At 48.6% G+C, this 16147-nt stretch overlaps 1 protein-coding gene across 2 annotated transcripts in view; it reads left to right on the top strand.

The window, feature by feature from the left end:
* The first annotated feature begins 285 nt into the window (after positions 1-285).
* The window catches only part of LOC144694073 (protein mab-21-like 3), a 35057-nt gene continuing 19195 nt past the window's right edge, over positions 286-16147 (top strand). The window contains exon 1 of one of the 2 annotated variants that reach the window (XM_078564443.1): positions 286-804. In XM_078564443.1, the coding sequence (XP_078420569.1) occupies positions 402-804 (403 nt within the window). In that variant the 5' untranslated portion in view covers positions 286-401. The remainder of the gene's footprint in view (positions 805-16147) is intronic. The other variant, XM_078564436.1, reaches the window with a different exon arrangement.

Raw genomic sequence — 16147 nt, 5'->3', positions numbered from 1 at the left:
ACATGGCCCAGCCAGAACTGGACACATTTTTGCGCCTTGTTGAATTCGGCAAGATCTGCAACAGTGCAGGGTTCCCCTAGCGATAGACATTGCAGGAGATGTTGCATAGTCTGTGGCTCAGTTCCACATTCACAAGTTGTCTGGCAGGTTGTATATCCCCATTTGCTTAGTGACACCTTTGAACAACCTACACTAGTCCTAAGTCTGTTAAGGCACTTCCAGGTTGCCCAGTGGCAATTGGCTCCTCTTACTTCATCAGCAGACAGGAAGTCTAAACAGTCTACTGCTCGGAAAGAGTTTACTGCTCCTATCAAGAAGTTCGAAGCAAACGAAACTGCAACCAATTAATCTTCAGAATTCCTGCAAAATGATTCAGTTAAAATACAATTGCAAATACTGCAATGAGTGACAAACTGGAAGAGCCCCTGCAGAAGTATTATACGAATTATGTTAAAAAGGAGCCAGGCGAAGCGGAAAAGAAAAACACTTTACAGTCGATACTGAAAAAGCTTCTTGAATTTATTCACAGTAAGGACGACTTGTTTGCGAATTACTTTATCCAGGTGGGGAGTATTGCAGATGGAACCAAAGCAGAGGCTGTCGATGAACTTGATATACTCGTTCCCTTGCGGAAAGATAAACTTCAGGTTATTCCAGATGACAAGAATTTGGAAAATTTTTCAGTTGACGAGTGGGTTAACGGAGGTTGGAGATGTTTTTCTCATGATGAAACTATCTCGGAATTGTTGGGTCTGGTAATTGAATACAAAGACGAGCATTACAAGGATGATACTTTCTTTAAAGGTAAAAACTTGCATAGCGTTATTTAAGATATTATCCAAAACCTTTTAGCCAATCAGTTTGAACGTTAACAAGTAAAAAGTATCTGAACTTATCTAAGGATCGAGAGTGTAATGCCAAGTAAATAGGGTAAAAATCTCACTTTAAAATAGCAAGAAACTGGACTTGGTTAGAGCAACGATTGTGTTGGCTTTCCGCGTTAGTCCTTGCGGACATAGATCATAGATTGGGCGGAAACAATTTCAAGCTCCCTGCGGTGTTGCATTCCCAATCTCAGCTAAACTACCGTGGAGTGTGTTCAGTTCCCCAGGAATCTCCTCACAGTAGGGAGAGAGAAAAAAAATGGCCAGTGACCCTTTGAGTTCCCAGATCAGAGCTGAATATTATCATCTTGCCTGTCCTATGGGCTACAGCCAATTGCAGTTCAGTGAGACCAAGAAGCCCTTTTATAGCAGAAAAATATGATTGAGAATGCCAGGAGCTGCTGTGGAGATGTTAATCTGCTTTAAAACAAAAATAAAAATACCTGGAAAAACTCAGCAGGTCTGACAGCGTCTGCGGAGAGTTAATGCTTTGAGTCCATATGACCCTTCAACAGAACTAAGGAAAAATAGAAAAGAGGTGAAATATAAGCTGGTTTAAGGGGGGTTGGGACAGGTAGAGCTGGATAGAGGGCCAATGATAGGTGGAGTTAGCCAAAAGATGTCTTAGACAAAAGGACAAAGAGGTGTTGAAGCTTATATTTCACCTCTTTTCTATTTTTCCTTAGTTCTGTTGAAGAGTCATACAGACTTGAAACGTTAACTGTGTTCCTCTCCGCAGATGCTGTCAGACCTGCTGAGTTTTTCCAGTTATTTTTACTTTTGTTTTGGATTTCCAGCATCTGTAGTTTTTTGCTTTTATCTTAGTGTTAATCTGCTTTGATTGGTTTAAATTTCTTCCCTCTTTTGGACTCAATGATTCATCAAAGTAAATACATTATTGTGAAGGTTAATTGTGCAATGCTACTGGATAAATAGGTTATTCAAGAGTAAGAAAATGATGCTTATCAGAATTAAATGTAAAGTAATGGATGTCTTCCATATGAGGATACATCCGTGATCCCTGGAGCTGAGAAAGTAAAGTCAATCATTAGCAGGCAGGTTACAAGTAAAGGGTAGATCGACTGTCTTTGGAAAGATTGGGAACAATTATGTAGATAGTTTGAAGTATGGCAAAATGGCTTTTGATGTAGATGAATGCATTTCAGAAGAATGAAAAATAAAAAACTTATTGACACAAGCCCAAAGTGCTTAACAAAGAATTAACTAGTTTTGAAGTGTAAGGTGCCAATTTATGCACAGCAAGCTCCCACATACAATTAATAAATAACCAGACAATAGATTTTAGGTCAGAAGTGCCTGCTGAAGCTTGGAATGGAGGCAGACATCGAGTTTTGCACCTGCAGTCTACATGTCAATTACCCGGCTCCATCCTGCCTCTGGGTCAGTTCCCACAAGTGCCAGGAAGACAATTGGTTAATGGCCTGTTAAGGCCTATTGAAGGTTCCTGGAGGTGGAGGAGGAAGGGGATTGTGCAGCTGCCTGGAGTCTGCCTCCCACTGAGTGACCAGGGGTTTAGTGCTCCAGGCAGACCTAGAGGCCCTTCCCCACCTGTGTGCAGCCACCAGCCACCTTCAAGAGGGGCTCCATCAACCTCACCTGCCACCCCACCCAGGTGGCCTGGCTGCAAAGGCCATTTTTTATTTTAAATTTGGAAAAGTTGTAGAGAGAGCACCTCCGAGTGCCCTCTCCCTCACTTAGCTGCGTTGGCATCCTGCGGCTTTCAAGCTGGAAGGCCTCCGATTGGCCCTCCAGCTTTGAGAGACTGTCTTCTGGCTGTAAATGGGCCACTCTGGGGAAAATCACAGGTGAATGTCTATTTCCCACACAGTGTAGCCTTCTGATCCCCATTTGAACCTAACAGTGGGGTTCAGAAGCCCTAGGGAAAATCCTGCCCAACGCTTCAGGTCTGTGACCTTTCATCAGCTGGTAACGGTTGTGGGACAAATGTTGGCCAGGATGGTGCAGAATTCTCCTATTCTTCTTCAAATAGTGCAATGGGATTCTTTACATCCACCTGAGAGGACAGTTGAGGCATTGGCTTAACATCTCATCCAAAAGATGGCACCTCTGACGTTGCAGCACTCCCACAACACCACTAAAGTGCCAGTCTAGATTATGTGCTCAATTCACTGGAGCAGGGCTTGAGCCCACAACTTTCTGCCTCAGAGGCAAGAATGCTATCACTGAGCCTGGCTGACAGCTAAACAGTTGATAACAAACAGGCACATAACATGGAGAGTTTAGGTATGCCAGTAGGAATTGTGGGACTGCATAAGCTTAACCATTCTGGGATGCATCAGGTGCCCAGCCTTAAAGGGTCAACACCAAAACAAAAATTACAGGATGGGAAATGCCCAAATAAACCAGAAGGAATCCTATTTTTTAATAGGCTTGTGGAGCTGTGCAATTAGACTAGCTCAACATCACTGGGATTCAACAAGTGTCTCCTTATATTGTTACAATCCCTGTAGAGACTGATAACTTTTCAAAAGAGATTTGAATTCCCAGTGACTGACTTGAAGGATCTCACACAATTTCATATTTTAGAACTTTTGCTGTAATAGATAAACTTAAATCAACATTGATGCAACACCTGCCCCTTCACTTCCTCTCTCCTCACCGTCCAAGGGCCCAAACATTCCTTTCAAGTGAAGCAGCATTTCACTTGCATTTCCCCTAACTTAGTCTACTGCATTCGTTGCTCCCAATGCGGTCTCCTCTACATTGGAGAGACCAAACGCAAACTGGGCGACCGTTTTGCGGAACACCTGCGGTCTGTCCGCAAGAAAGACCCAAACCTCCCTGTCGCTTGCCATTTTAACACTCCACCCTGTTCTCTTGCCCACATGTCTGTCCTTGGCTTGCTGCATTGTTCCAGTGAAGCCCAACGCAAACTGGAGGAACAGCACCTCATCTTCCGACTAGGCACTTTACAGCCTTCTGGGCTGAATATTGAATTCGACAACTTTAGATCTTAAACTCCCCCTCCCCCCATCCCCACCCCGTTTCTTTTCCCCCCCCCACCCGCCTTTTTTTTCAATAATTTATATAGATTCTTCTTTCCCCACCTATTTCCATTATTTTTAAATCTAAAACTAAAACCTTTAGTCTTTCCACCCCACCCCCACTAGAGCTGTACTTTGAATATCCTGTCTTGCATTCTTAATTAGCACTTTTCTCAGACAAAGACCACCACCTTCAACACCTCTTTGACCCTTTTGTCTCTGACATCTTTTGATTATCTGCTCACACCACACCCTCAATGTGTCTCTTCCCCCCCACCCACCTTAAACCAATTTATATTTCTCCCTTGTTGAAACTATGCTTCAGTTCTGCTGAAGGGCCATGAGGGCTCGAAACGTTGACTGATTTCTTCTCCACCGATGCTGCCAGACTTGCTGAGTTTTTCCAGGTAATTCTGTTTTTATTTTGTTTTGCTTAAACATTACTTAGTAGGCAACTAATACAGTAAACTACAGAAAATATATCCTCCCCTTAACTTCCTAACATGGCCAAAGAATCCACGCCACGTTCATACGTTACATCACACTCTCGCAGAACTGTAGACTTTACAGGAACCAATCCAAAGTTACTCCCAGCTTTCAACAGGCTCGCTTCTCCCCATTACTCCGCCCTGAATGTTCAGGATGGTGGGGGCAGAGTCGGTGGGGAACACATCCCTGCCGACTCCAGCAGCCCGGATGCTACATTACGCTCTAACGTGTGTCGATTGGCATAAGGCGGGACTTCTGCCCCTCACTCGGGAGGAAGTCCCGCCTTGGAGAGGTGCCGGCCAATCAGATTGGCCAGCAGCTCTCCAGTCCCCCCAGGCACGGTGCTGCAGTGTCCGGAAGAGGCACTGCAGGGAGCAGTATGGCACTAAGTCCAGGGGACAGGTAAGTGTTAAGGGTCCCAGGGCGGGGAGGATAGGAAAGGCCTGCGGGGTTGCCAGGGGGCGATTGGGGTCTTGGCGGGGATAGGCCGGGTGGGGGAAAGAGGTCTGGAGGGTCACCGGGCTTTAAGAGGAGGGTGCCCCTGGTCAGAAGGGGGCTTTTGATGGAGGCGCACCCTCCCCGCCCGTGATCGAACTTACTTTATTTTCACATTTCCCCCCACCGAGCTGTCATCTGCCCGCCAGCCTAAAAATTGAGGCTTTAGTGGCCATTTAAGGGCCTTAATTTGGGGAAGGGCAGGCTTCCCGTCTGAGGCCCTGCCTGCCCAAGCATAAAATGGCTACCAGGTCAGGGCGGGTGGGAACTCAGAGGGAATCCATTCCATGCAATTTCACGCTCCCACCTGCCTCAGAGACCACCGGGGGGCTGTTTCCCAATCTTTCCCCAGACTCTCTCTCTCTGTCCATGATCTCTGATTCAGTAGTTAGGTGACTCTGGTAAGTCTATCCATAGCAAAGCCAGCTGCTCTTTTCTTTGTGCCCAGGTGTGAAATCTGGCACATTGGTTTCAATATGACTTGACCTGGGCCTCTGGTCTCTATGGCAACCAAATCACATAGGCTTATAGTTGGGCAGAACAAGTAGGAGATCACATGCTCCTCTCCCTTACTCCTTTTTACCTTGAATTAAAAAGACAGCTTAAAACATAGCCATCTTATTAAACCTTGCACTCATAGAAATATAATGATGAACGGTCTACCCAAACTAGTTAAACCTTCTGTGAAGTAAACAAAATATACGTAAAGCAACAAAATTAAATCAAAGGAGTAAGGTCAAGACAATGAAAAACATGAATGCAGTTCCCACTAATTATATTTTACCATAGTTCTGTGACATCATTTAAAAGCTAGCATTACATGGGATATATGGCGCTAAAACAGCCATTCTACCTAACTAGTCCATGCCAGTGTTTATGCTCCACTTGAGCCTCCTCCCATCTTTCCTCATCTAAATCTACTATCGTAACCATCTTTTCCCTTTTCCCTCTTACTTTTGTTTAGCTTCTCCTTAAATGCCTCTATACCATTTGCTTCAATCACTGTGTGGTAGCAAGTTCCACATGTCATCACTCTGAGCAAAGAAGTTTCTTCTGAATTCCCTGATGGATTTCTTGGTGACCATCTTAAATTGATGGCCTATTGTTACGCTTTTTCCGACAAGAGGAAACATTCTTTCTGCATCCACTCTATCAAAATCTTTCATAATTTTAAATACCTCTATTAGGTCACCCCTCTGTATTTTTTTTTTCAAGAGAGAAGAGATCCAGCATATCAATCCTTTCCTGATATGTATATCCAAGCATTACTGCTACCATCCTTGTAAATCTTCTCTGCCCCATCTCTAGTTCCTCTGAATCATTTTTAATAATGTGACAACCAGAACTGCATGCTGTACTTGAAGTGTAACAAGACTCGATACAGGTTTAGCATAACTTCCCTACTTTTCAATTCTGTCTGTCTAGAAATAAAGCCTAGGCGTGGTTTGCTTTTTTATGGCATCACTAATCTCTGGTGCAACTTTTATTGATTGGTGTGTTACCCCATCTCGGCTTGCACCATCCAAGATCCAAGTGACAAGTGACCTCCCTATTTTTCCCATCAAAATGTACTACCTCACATTTATCTGTGTTGAATTTCATTTACCAATTATTTTCCCCTTCTGCAAGTTTATTAATGTCCTCCTCTAATTTGTTGCAGTCCTCCTCAGCATTGACTGTCCCCCCAACTCGGTGTCATCTGCAAAATTTAGAAATTGTGGGCAGAATTTTATGGCTGACATTTATGAATTTTATGAGTGGCAGAGCCTGCACATCAGAGCTTAAAATGTCGCGCGCTGACGTCATGCGAGCGTCCTGCCATCAGCCTGCGGCATCGCGATATTGAGGTGGGCGCGCGTGCTATGACGCGCGCCCGCCATTAATTAAAGGCCTTGCTAAGGCCCTTAACTCGGCAATTGAAGCTGATTTTGAGGAGCCTGTGCGATCTTCGCCTCGGCGCACAGGCCAAACGGGCAGGCGGATAACTGATTTTTTAACAAACCTCATCCACAGGCGGGATATGTGGGCTCAGAGGGGTTTTTCATGTTTTTTCTGAAGTATTTATTGCACAATGCATTTTAAACTTGCCTGTGTGATTGTTAGCAGTTCAGATCGTTTTCCAAAAGCTTTCTCTGTACTTTGAAGCTTCAGCTCACCAGTCTGCAGACAGTAATCTTTCTCGGGCCTGCAGCTTTCCGGAGGCCTCCATTTAGCCTGGGTATGGGTTCTGACATCTGCACTGGAGGTAGCTCCTCTGAGGAGGAAGGGAGGGATAGAATAAGGAGGCGGCCAGGGGAGCCACCTTTGGGAAGCCAGGCGCAGGCACAAGGAGTGCAGGGCCAAGAGGTTGTCCAAGGTGGAAGGGGCCGTAGAAGACGCCATTATCCTGCTGCCGGGGTATACAGGCGGCGAAGCAGCTCCCTCAATATGACTGAGGTGCATGCCGAAGGAGGCTCCGTCTCTCAAGGGAGACAGTCAACTATATCTGTCAGATGATTGGCCCTGAGATCTCCCCTAACTGTGTGGGTGGACACCCCATGCCAGCGGCTCCAAAGGTCACAGCTGCCCTCCACTTCTATGCATCTGGCTCCTTCCAGGGTTCAGTGGGTGATCTTTGCGGTATCTCCCAATCAGCTGTCCACACTTGTGTCAAGCAGGTTACAGACGCTCTGTTCAGATGGGCATTGACCTTCATCCACTTCCGTTGGGACCAGGCAAGCCAGACAGAACGAACCAGAGGCTTCGAGGCCATTGCTGGCTTCCTCCGCATCCAGGGTGCAATAGACTGTACACATGTGGCCATCAAGGCACCAGCAGGTGAGCCCAGACCCTTCAGCAACAGGAAGGGCTTCCACTCCATGTACGTGCAGATAGTGTGTGATCACAGGATGCTGATTCTACAAGTCTGTGCAAGGTACCCAGGCAGCTCCCATGATGCCTACATCCTCAGACACTCCTAGATGCCGGAGCTCTTCAGTGCTCCAGCCCGGCTGGATGGATGGCTGCTGGGTGACAAGGGCTATCCCCTCAGAAAGTGGCTCATGACGCCTCTCCGCCATCCAAGAACAGGAGCTGAGCAGCGCTACAATAGGAGCCAGGGCACCACAAGGGCTGTGGTGGAGAGAGCCATCGGTCTTCTCAAGATGCGCTTCTGTTGCCTGGTCCAGGGTGCGCTCAGGGGGCGCACTCCAGTACCCCCGGATCGCGTCTCTGTGATAGTGGTAGCATGCTGCGTTCTGCACAATCTTGCGCTGGAAAGGGGGGGTGCAGTTGATGATGAAGACCTTGACGCCCTGGATGAGGCTGCACATGATGCAAACAGCAGTGCCTCAGGGGATGAGGAAGCACAGGGCAATGATAAGGGGCAGAATGATGACCTGCATTTACAGCAAGGAGGCAGGGACACCCGGGACACTTTTTAATCCAACGAACCTTCAGCTAGCTCCACACACATGGATCTGCAGGACCAGCATTGCCTGGCGCTTCCACATGTGGCACTTAGGTGCTACATCTTCCACCCCATCAGCTGCAACTAAGGGCTTAGTACAGAAACATCAATGTCCACTCAAACACTCATGAGATGTCTGTGAAACATACAAATGCAGCACAAAGGAAACACCCTCAGCCATGGTCAGAAAAGTGGACTTTATTCCGTCCAAAATAAAACACAAACGTCGCTCAGACGTACATAAATATATTTTCCCTAATCTAAGGCCAACACAAAATCACCAGTGACAAACCCGTTGAGGCCTAACGTGCCTTATGCTTACGTTTGTGGGTGCTACGTCTAGGTGCCGCCCCATCGCTTGGAGTGGCTTGTGAGACAGCCTGCTGACTCTGCTGTCCTGCTGGGCTCGATGACCTTGGCGGCTGTCCTCTGGCCCGTGGAGCCTGTGCTGGGAGGGAGTGGCCAGTTCCAGAACTGACACCTCCCCAGTTGTCACAGCCTCAACGGATGCAGCAGTCACTGGCAGAGGGGCGGAGGAGCTGCTGCCCTCATCCGGAGCACCCTGAGAGGAGCTCGCAGCGACAACAGGCAGCTTCTGCGCCGACGTGAGGTCACATTGGACCTCCCTGCTCACTGCAGACGGATGGGCACCGAGCGTCGACACTTGGTGCCCAGAACATCTCCCACATTACAAATGACCACCTGTGGCCATTAGCACTGTGAGGGCTTGCAGGTCAGAGCGTAACCCAATCAGAAGGGTCTCAATCCAATTGAAACCCCTCTCCATAAGAGTCGCCAATCTCTCAGTGGAGGAAACCTGAAGCTCTGACATGAGGTTCATGCCTTCATTGACACTCTGCCTGGATTCCTCTGCCACAGAGACCAACTGAAGCACACCCTCATGCAGCCCTGCCAGATGCTCCTGCGAATCTGGCCGCTTGTCCTGCAGCTGCTGCATTGCTGACATCTCCAGAGACACATCATCACTGCCCGGCTCAGCATGGTATTCAGTCCTCCGACTGCTGGCGCCATCGGCACTCTCTGTCCATGCCATCTCCTCCAGCGATTGTGAAGTGCCTTCTCCACTGTGCCCCGGGACACTAGCCGACGTTATATTACCCACCGAAGTGTTTTTCGCTGTGCTGTTGCCTGGCTCACTGAAAGGACGTGACGCAAGTTGCAAGTGATGCCCGTCAGGTGTGGAGGGAGGGCTCTGGATGTGTTGGTGGCGGCCATGCGGTGGTGATGCTGAAATTAATGACAAGGACAGTGCATCAGTTAGCGTTCAGTCAGTAACATCTTTCATCCCTTTCCCCCCCCAGCCTCATAAGTCACTCACCTAAGGAGACGAACATTGGTGGGGTGGTAAATAGTCAAGAGGAGGCCCAAACATTACATGCGCATACAGACAGACTGGTCAGATGGCCTAAGGAACGCCACATGGAATGTTATGTAGATAAGTGTTCGGTTAAGCACTTGGGCAAGACACGCAAGTTACGGGAATACATGAGTAATGGTAGGACCGTGGGAAGTCACGACGATTACAGGGACCTTGCTGGGCAGACCCGTTAAGGTAGCAGAACAGGAACATAAGGCGCTTAACAAGGTCAAAGCCAAACTTGCCTTTATTAGCCGAGGAATAGAATGTAGGAAAATGGAGGTCATGTTGCAAGTGCATAAAACGCTGTCGAGGCCACATCTGCACTTCTGTGTTCAGTTGTGACCTGCGCTTCATGGGAGGGATGGCATTGGAATGGAGAGAGTGCAGAGGTTCCTGACCTGGATGCATGCTGGCCTGGAGAGTTGGCGTTATGAGGAAACGTTGCAAACACTTGCGACATTCGCCGTGGATCACAGGAGATTGACAGGTCACATTATTGACCTTGATACCTTTATGAGGGGCATAAAATGGGTGGACAGAAGGCAACATTTCCCCTTGGCACAGGGATGACTAACATGGTGGCATTTATTTAAGTTGAGTGCCATGAGGTTGACAGGTGAGGTACTGAGGACCTTTTGGACAGAGTAATGTGGGACGCACTGGCTGAAAGGGTGGTGGAGGTACAAACCCTCCTAAGATGCAATAAGTATTTGGATGTGCAGCAGCGATGCCATGGCATGTTAGGCCATGGGGATAGTGGTCACAAATGGGATAAGGCGACTTTGGAAGGTGCTAGAGAAGCACATCCTCAAGGGGCCGAGGGACCTTTGTGTATGACCCACACGTCTGACTGTATCAGTCTGTGAATGAGCAGTGTTGCTGCATTAATGATTGCAGCAATCAGCAGTGCTTTGAATGGTGGGGAGACAGAGTGGATGGGACTGTGGCCCTCAAATACCTGGCTGCTGCAGCCCAGCCTCGCCGACACCTGCCGACCTGGCCGCTTGCCTCCTCCCCAGCTCCATGGCCTGCTCCTCATACGTGGTGAGGCGCTGCAGCACGGCGCGCCCACCACCAGTTCGCTGCTGCTCCCGCATATTGCTCTCAGTTTTTGCCTGCAAAAAAGAGCATTTATTGGGGCTGATCGCTCATGTACTCTGCATGTGCACGCCGTACCCCAACCACAGTGGCCCATCTGACACCTCCAGCGGCTCCTGTCCACACTACTGGTGATCAGTCCCCAGAAGGTAGTACGGCTGCTCCCAAACCCCTCCCCCAACGGCCACCTTGGGCACATTCGGCGTCCATCACTTTGAATGACACACGGGTCTTAGCGCCCATGGCAAGGAGGCGCAACTAGGTGCAGCACCGAGGCCACCAGATGGCTCTTGGCCACGACACCTTGAGGCTCCCCTTCCACCATCTCATCACCATCAATGAGACATGTGTTGGAGGTCTGAGTATGTGTCTAGCTGTCTCCCCTGCAGGTTTCCCCCAGACTACTCAAATGTGACAAACACCAACATATGCTGCGGGGAGAACCCATCTTCTCCTCAACCACTAAGGCTGATGTAAGCATGGTCACTATCTGTTTGCCCACCCAGCGTGCGCCAAATGCCCAATGCAGTAATGACACTAAGACGGGGGGGAGGGAGGGCCTCAAAGGCTAAGGCTACCTGCTGGGTCAAATGGCCAAGGCTGACATGGTACTCATCCTTCCAGAGCGCAGCAAATCATTGAAGCGCTTGTGGCACTGCATTCTGGTGTGCTGCACAGCATCATGGGAGCTAACAGCTTCCACGACCTCCTGCCACGCCTGCCTGGTGACGTGGGGGACCCTCCTCCTCCCATCCTCCGGAAACAAGACATCCCGATGGCTGGACACCTCTTCGAGGAGGACAGCAAGGCAGGCATCTGAGAACCGAGGGGCACAGTGTCCCCCTGCTGGCCTACCCTGCAGCCTGCCCCCCTCCTCCTACTCTGCCCTCATCTCTTCTGCTGCCCGGTGGCTGGCCATGGTGAACAGCTTAAAGGAGGCTGCCTGGCCACTCTTTATACAGACTGCTGGTTCCCCATTGGAACCGGCGGTCTGAACACGCCCACCGCCAATTTAATTTTCCCGATGAACACAGGAGTCGGAAACCCGCTGAGCGGGCCTTAATTGGCCCGCCCGCGCAAAATGGCGGCGCGGCCCGTTTCGGCGGCAGAGATCGGCTGCCCGCCCGCTGCTGAGTCAGACGGGCCTGCCCGCCCGTCAAGTGCAAAATTCAGCCCTGTGTTTTTGATTCCAAAGTCCAAATCGTTAATGTAAATTGTGAACAGCAGTGGTCCCAGCACTGATTCTTGTGGAACACCACTTCCCACTTTCTGCTACTCTGAATAACTACCCGTTATTCCTACAACCTGTATTCTGTCCTGAAGCCAGCCAGCAATGCATTCTGCCACCTGTCCCTGACTCCAATGGGGAGGTGATGGTGTGTTGGGGGGGGGGTGCGGTGGAAGTGGAGGTGGGGGAGAGGTGGAGGGGGCATGGAGGAGGGGGAGGTTGGGGGATTGTAGGCAGGGTACATGGGGGTGCTTCAGCGAACTGAAGTCTCTCAAAAACCATCAGTAATAGCAAGTTATTTATGCAATAATTTCAAAGTACAGACACAATTGTTTCCATCCCAAGCCTGGTCAAAATCACCGGACGTCATCTTTAGCCTTCACAATATTAGTTACCCCTTTGGATAAACATATAGCAAAACACAAAAGACAAAGCAGTATGCAGATGTGTAGGCCAAGGGTTGTAGTGGGAAAATACAGCCAAAGAGACAGCTTTCATAAGTGTAACTCACTTTATAATTCACAGTAATCATATTAACCCTTTATTTCCCACATCAATACCCCCTGTTGGCCCTTGGACGGATTCCATGTGACGCAACTCAACTGACTGGACCCTCAGCCTACAGAGCCGCCCAAGGATCCTACTGGACTCCTGTGGGCATCAAGTCCATGGTTCTATTTACATCTCTAGTCAACTTATAGCTTCCTTACAGCTTTGCTGGTCATCCTAGTGATGCCCAGCTAGGCTTGGAACATGAAGGGTGGATGCAAGAAGGATGTTCCCGATGGTGGGGGAGTCCAGAATCAGAGGTCACAGTCTGAGGATATGGGGTAGACCATTTAGGACTGAGATGAGGAGAAATTTCTTCACCCAGAGAGTGGTGAGCTTGAGGAATTCGCTATGACAGAAAGTAGTTGAGGCCAAAACATTGTATGTTTTCAAGAAGGAGTTAGAGGTAGCTCTTGGGGCGAAAGGGATCAAAGGATATGTTGGGGAGAAAGCGGGAGCAGACTATTGAGTTGGATGATCAGCCATGATCATAATGAATGGCGGAGCAGGCTCGAAGAGCCGAATGGCGTATTCCTGCTCCTAGTTTCTATGAATAGCCTGATTAAATACTATAAATATCGTCTGAACGTCCTTCTCTACAGGTGGTGCTGAGGCAAAAACTGCGATGTATCCCCTGTTCAACATCATCACCATTTGCACAGTGTGCAAAATCATTATCTTTTGGTAACAACAAATGCAGATGCTGATGATCAGGACGAGCACTTAAGTGACAGTGGCAGCTATTCTGGCTAATTCCCAGCAATTATATTGCATGTGGCCTACCAGAGCGCTAACACTGGCAGAGCGCCTCAAATACCCTGGCCATCCCTATAGCTAAATCCACTTGCGCTCTCCCCTTTGCCGTAACCTGCTGACTGTGATCGATATAGCCTCCAGCTGTCAGTATGTCCTTTTTAACTGCTTCTCGAGCAGCTTTTCCTGATGTATTATCCTCACTTAACTTGCCATCGATGGCTGAAAACCATACCCATCAGAGCTCTCCCTGCCAGATGGAAATCTCCCGGGGTGAATGAATCAGAAACCTGAAGACAGAATATGTTGTTGTTCCTACAGCACAATCCTCCATAGAGGTAATTATTCTCAGCAGTCAGGAAGCACCACGAGGTCAGAAACGCCTGGACAACCTGAAAGGCCTTTTTCAAGGGCTCTACTGTGACTGTCACCGGGGAGTTGCCGCTCATGGATTTTAAGGTGTTACATGTACACACTATATCATGTTGCAATTTGGTACAGCACTCGTCTGTGGTCATGATCGAATGCTTCTGCCCCTTTTGCCATATATCTGTATGATTCTATTCTATACACTAAGCTATCGACGGCCACCCCTAGAGATTCAACTTTATACCACTACACCCTGCCCCCGTTTCCCCCGCCCGGGTACAGGCCATTCTGAGTACCTTGTGGCATTATGAGTAGAAATTTAAGTGTATTCTTTTTCCCCACCGCTGGCTGACTGTGCTATCAGTTACTCTCTTCTTCCTTGCTACAGATTAATTAAACTCAAACATCTCATCTTCTCATGTGTGCTTGGAGGTACCATCCTGAATCCAATATCTAACTCCACTTTATCAATTAGATCTTGGGCCAGCGCATCACTTTGGACTGGGTGTCAGTTGACGTTATCATGGCCTCTCCCAGTTCAGATGTTCCCTTTAGTAACCCCTTTCCTTGCAGCTTTATGGCTGTAAACACAGGCTGAGGGGGGACCTGATAGAGGTATACAAAATTATGAGGGGCATAGATAGGGTGGATAGGAAGAAACTTTTCCCCTTAGCGGAGGCGTCAGTAACCAGGGGGCATAGATTTAAGGTAAGGGGCAGGAGGTTTAGAGGGGATTTCAGGAAAAGTTTTTTCACCCAGAGGGTGGTTGGAATCTGGAACACACTGCCTGAGGGGGTGGTAGAGGCAGGAACCCTCCCAACAGGTGAGCCAGGTGAGCACTTGAAACACCATAGCATACAGGGCTACGGGCCAAGTGCTGGAAAATGGGATTAGAATAGATAAGTGTTTGATGGCCAGCACGGACATGATAGGCCTAAGGGCCTGTTTCTGTGTTGTATACCTCTAAGACTCTATGACATATTCCATTCCTTGAGCAGCAATTTGCAGGCCTTTAGCACATTCTTGCAACATCCATGAGGCGTAATTGTTTATACTCGAGAGTTGCCATGAAGTCAAGGCCGTATTAGTGCTTCCGAAAGTCCTCCCACGTCCCCAAATATTTGTTTTTTTCATTCGTTCGCGGGATGTGGGCTTTGCTGGCTGAGCCAGCATTTATTCCCAATCCCTAGTTGCCCTTGAGAAGGTGGTGATGAGCTGCCTTCTGAACCACTGCAGTCCATGTGGTGTAGGTACACCCACAGTGCTGTTAGGGAGGGAGTTCCAGGATTTTGACCTGGTGACAGTGATGGAACGACAATATATTTCGAAGTCAGGATGGTGAGTGACTTGGAGGGGAACTTCCAGGTGGTGGTGTTCCCATCTATCTGCTGCCCTTGTCCTTCTAGGTGGTAGTGGTCGTGGGCTTGGAAGGTGCTGTCTAAGGAGCCTTGGTGAATCCCTGCAGTGCATCTTGTAGACACACTGCTGCTACTGTGCGTCAGTGGTGGGGGGAGTGAATATTTGTGGATTTGGTACCAGTCAAGCAGACTGCTTTGTCCTGGATGATGACCAGCTTCTTGAGTGTTGTAGAAGCTGCACTCATCCAGGCAAGTGGAGGATATTCCATCACACTCCTGACTTGTGCCTTGTAGATGGTGGACAGGCTTTGGGGAGTCAGAAGGCAAGTTACTCATTGCACAATTCCTAGCCTCTGACCTGCTCTTGTAGCCACAGTATTTATATGGCTAGTCCAGTTCAGTTTCTGGTCAATGGTAACCCCCAGGATGTTGATAGTGGGAGATTCAGTGTTGGTAATGCCATTGAACGTTAAGGGGTGATAGTTGGATTCTCTCTTGTTGGCGATGGTCATTGCCTGACACTTGTGTGGCACGAATGTTACTTGCCACTTGTCAGCCCAAGCCTGGATATTGCCCAGGTCTTGCTACATTTGTACATGGACTGCTTCAGTATCTAAGGAGTCGCAAATGGTGCTGCACATTGTGCAATCATCAGCGAACATCCCTATTTCTGACCTTATGATGGAAGTAAGGTCATTGATGAAGCAGCTGAAGATGGTTGGGCTGAGGACTCTACCCTGAGGAACTCCTGCAGTGATGTCCTGGAGCTGAGATGACTGACCTCCAACAACCACAACATTTTCCTTTGTGCTAGGTATGACTTCAACCAGAGGAGAGTTTTCTCCCTGATTCCCATTGACTTCAATTTTGCTAGGGCTCTTTGATGCTACACTCGGTCAAATGCTGCCTTGATGTCAAGGGCAGTCAGTCTCACCTCACCTCGGGAGTTCAGCTCTTTTGTCTGTGTTTGAACCCAGGCTGTAACGAGGTCAGGAACTGAGTGGCCCTGGCGGAACCCGAATTAGGCATCTGTGAGCAGGCTATTGCTAAGCAAGTGCTGCTTGATAGC

This window comes from Cetorhinus maximus, chromosome 2, assembly GCF_964194155.1.
Source record: "Cetorhinus maximus chromosome 2, sCetMax3.hap1.1, whole genome shotgun sequence".
In the NCBI taxonomy this organism is placed as follows: Eukaryota; Metazoa; Chordata; class Chondrichthyes; order Lamniformes; family Cetorhinidae; genus Cetorhinus; species Cetorhinus maximus.
The sequence above is the reverse complement of the archived record's forward strand: the minus strand, read 5'-3'. Positions and strand labels throughout refer to the sequence as shown.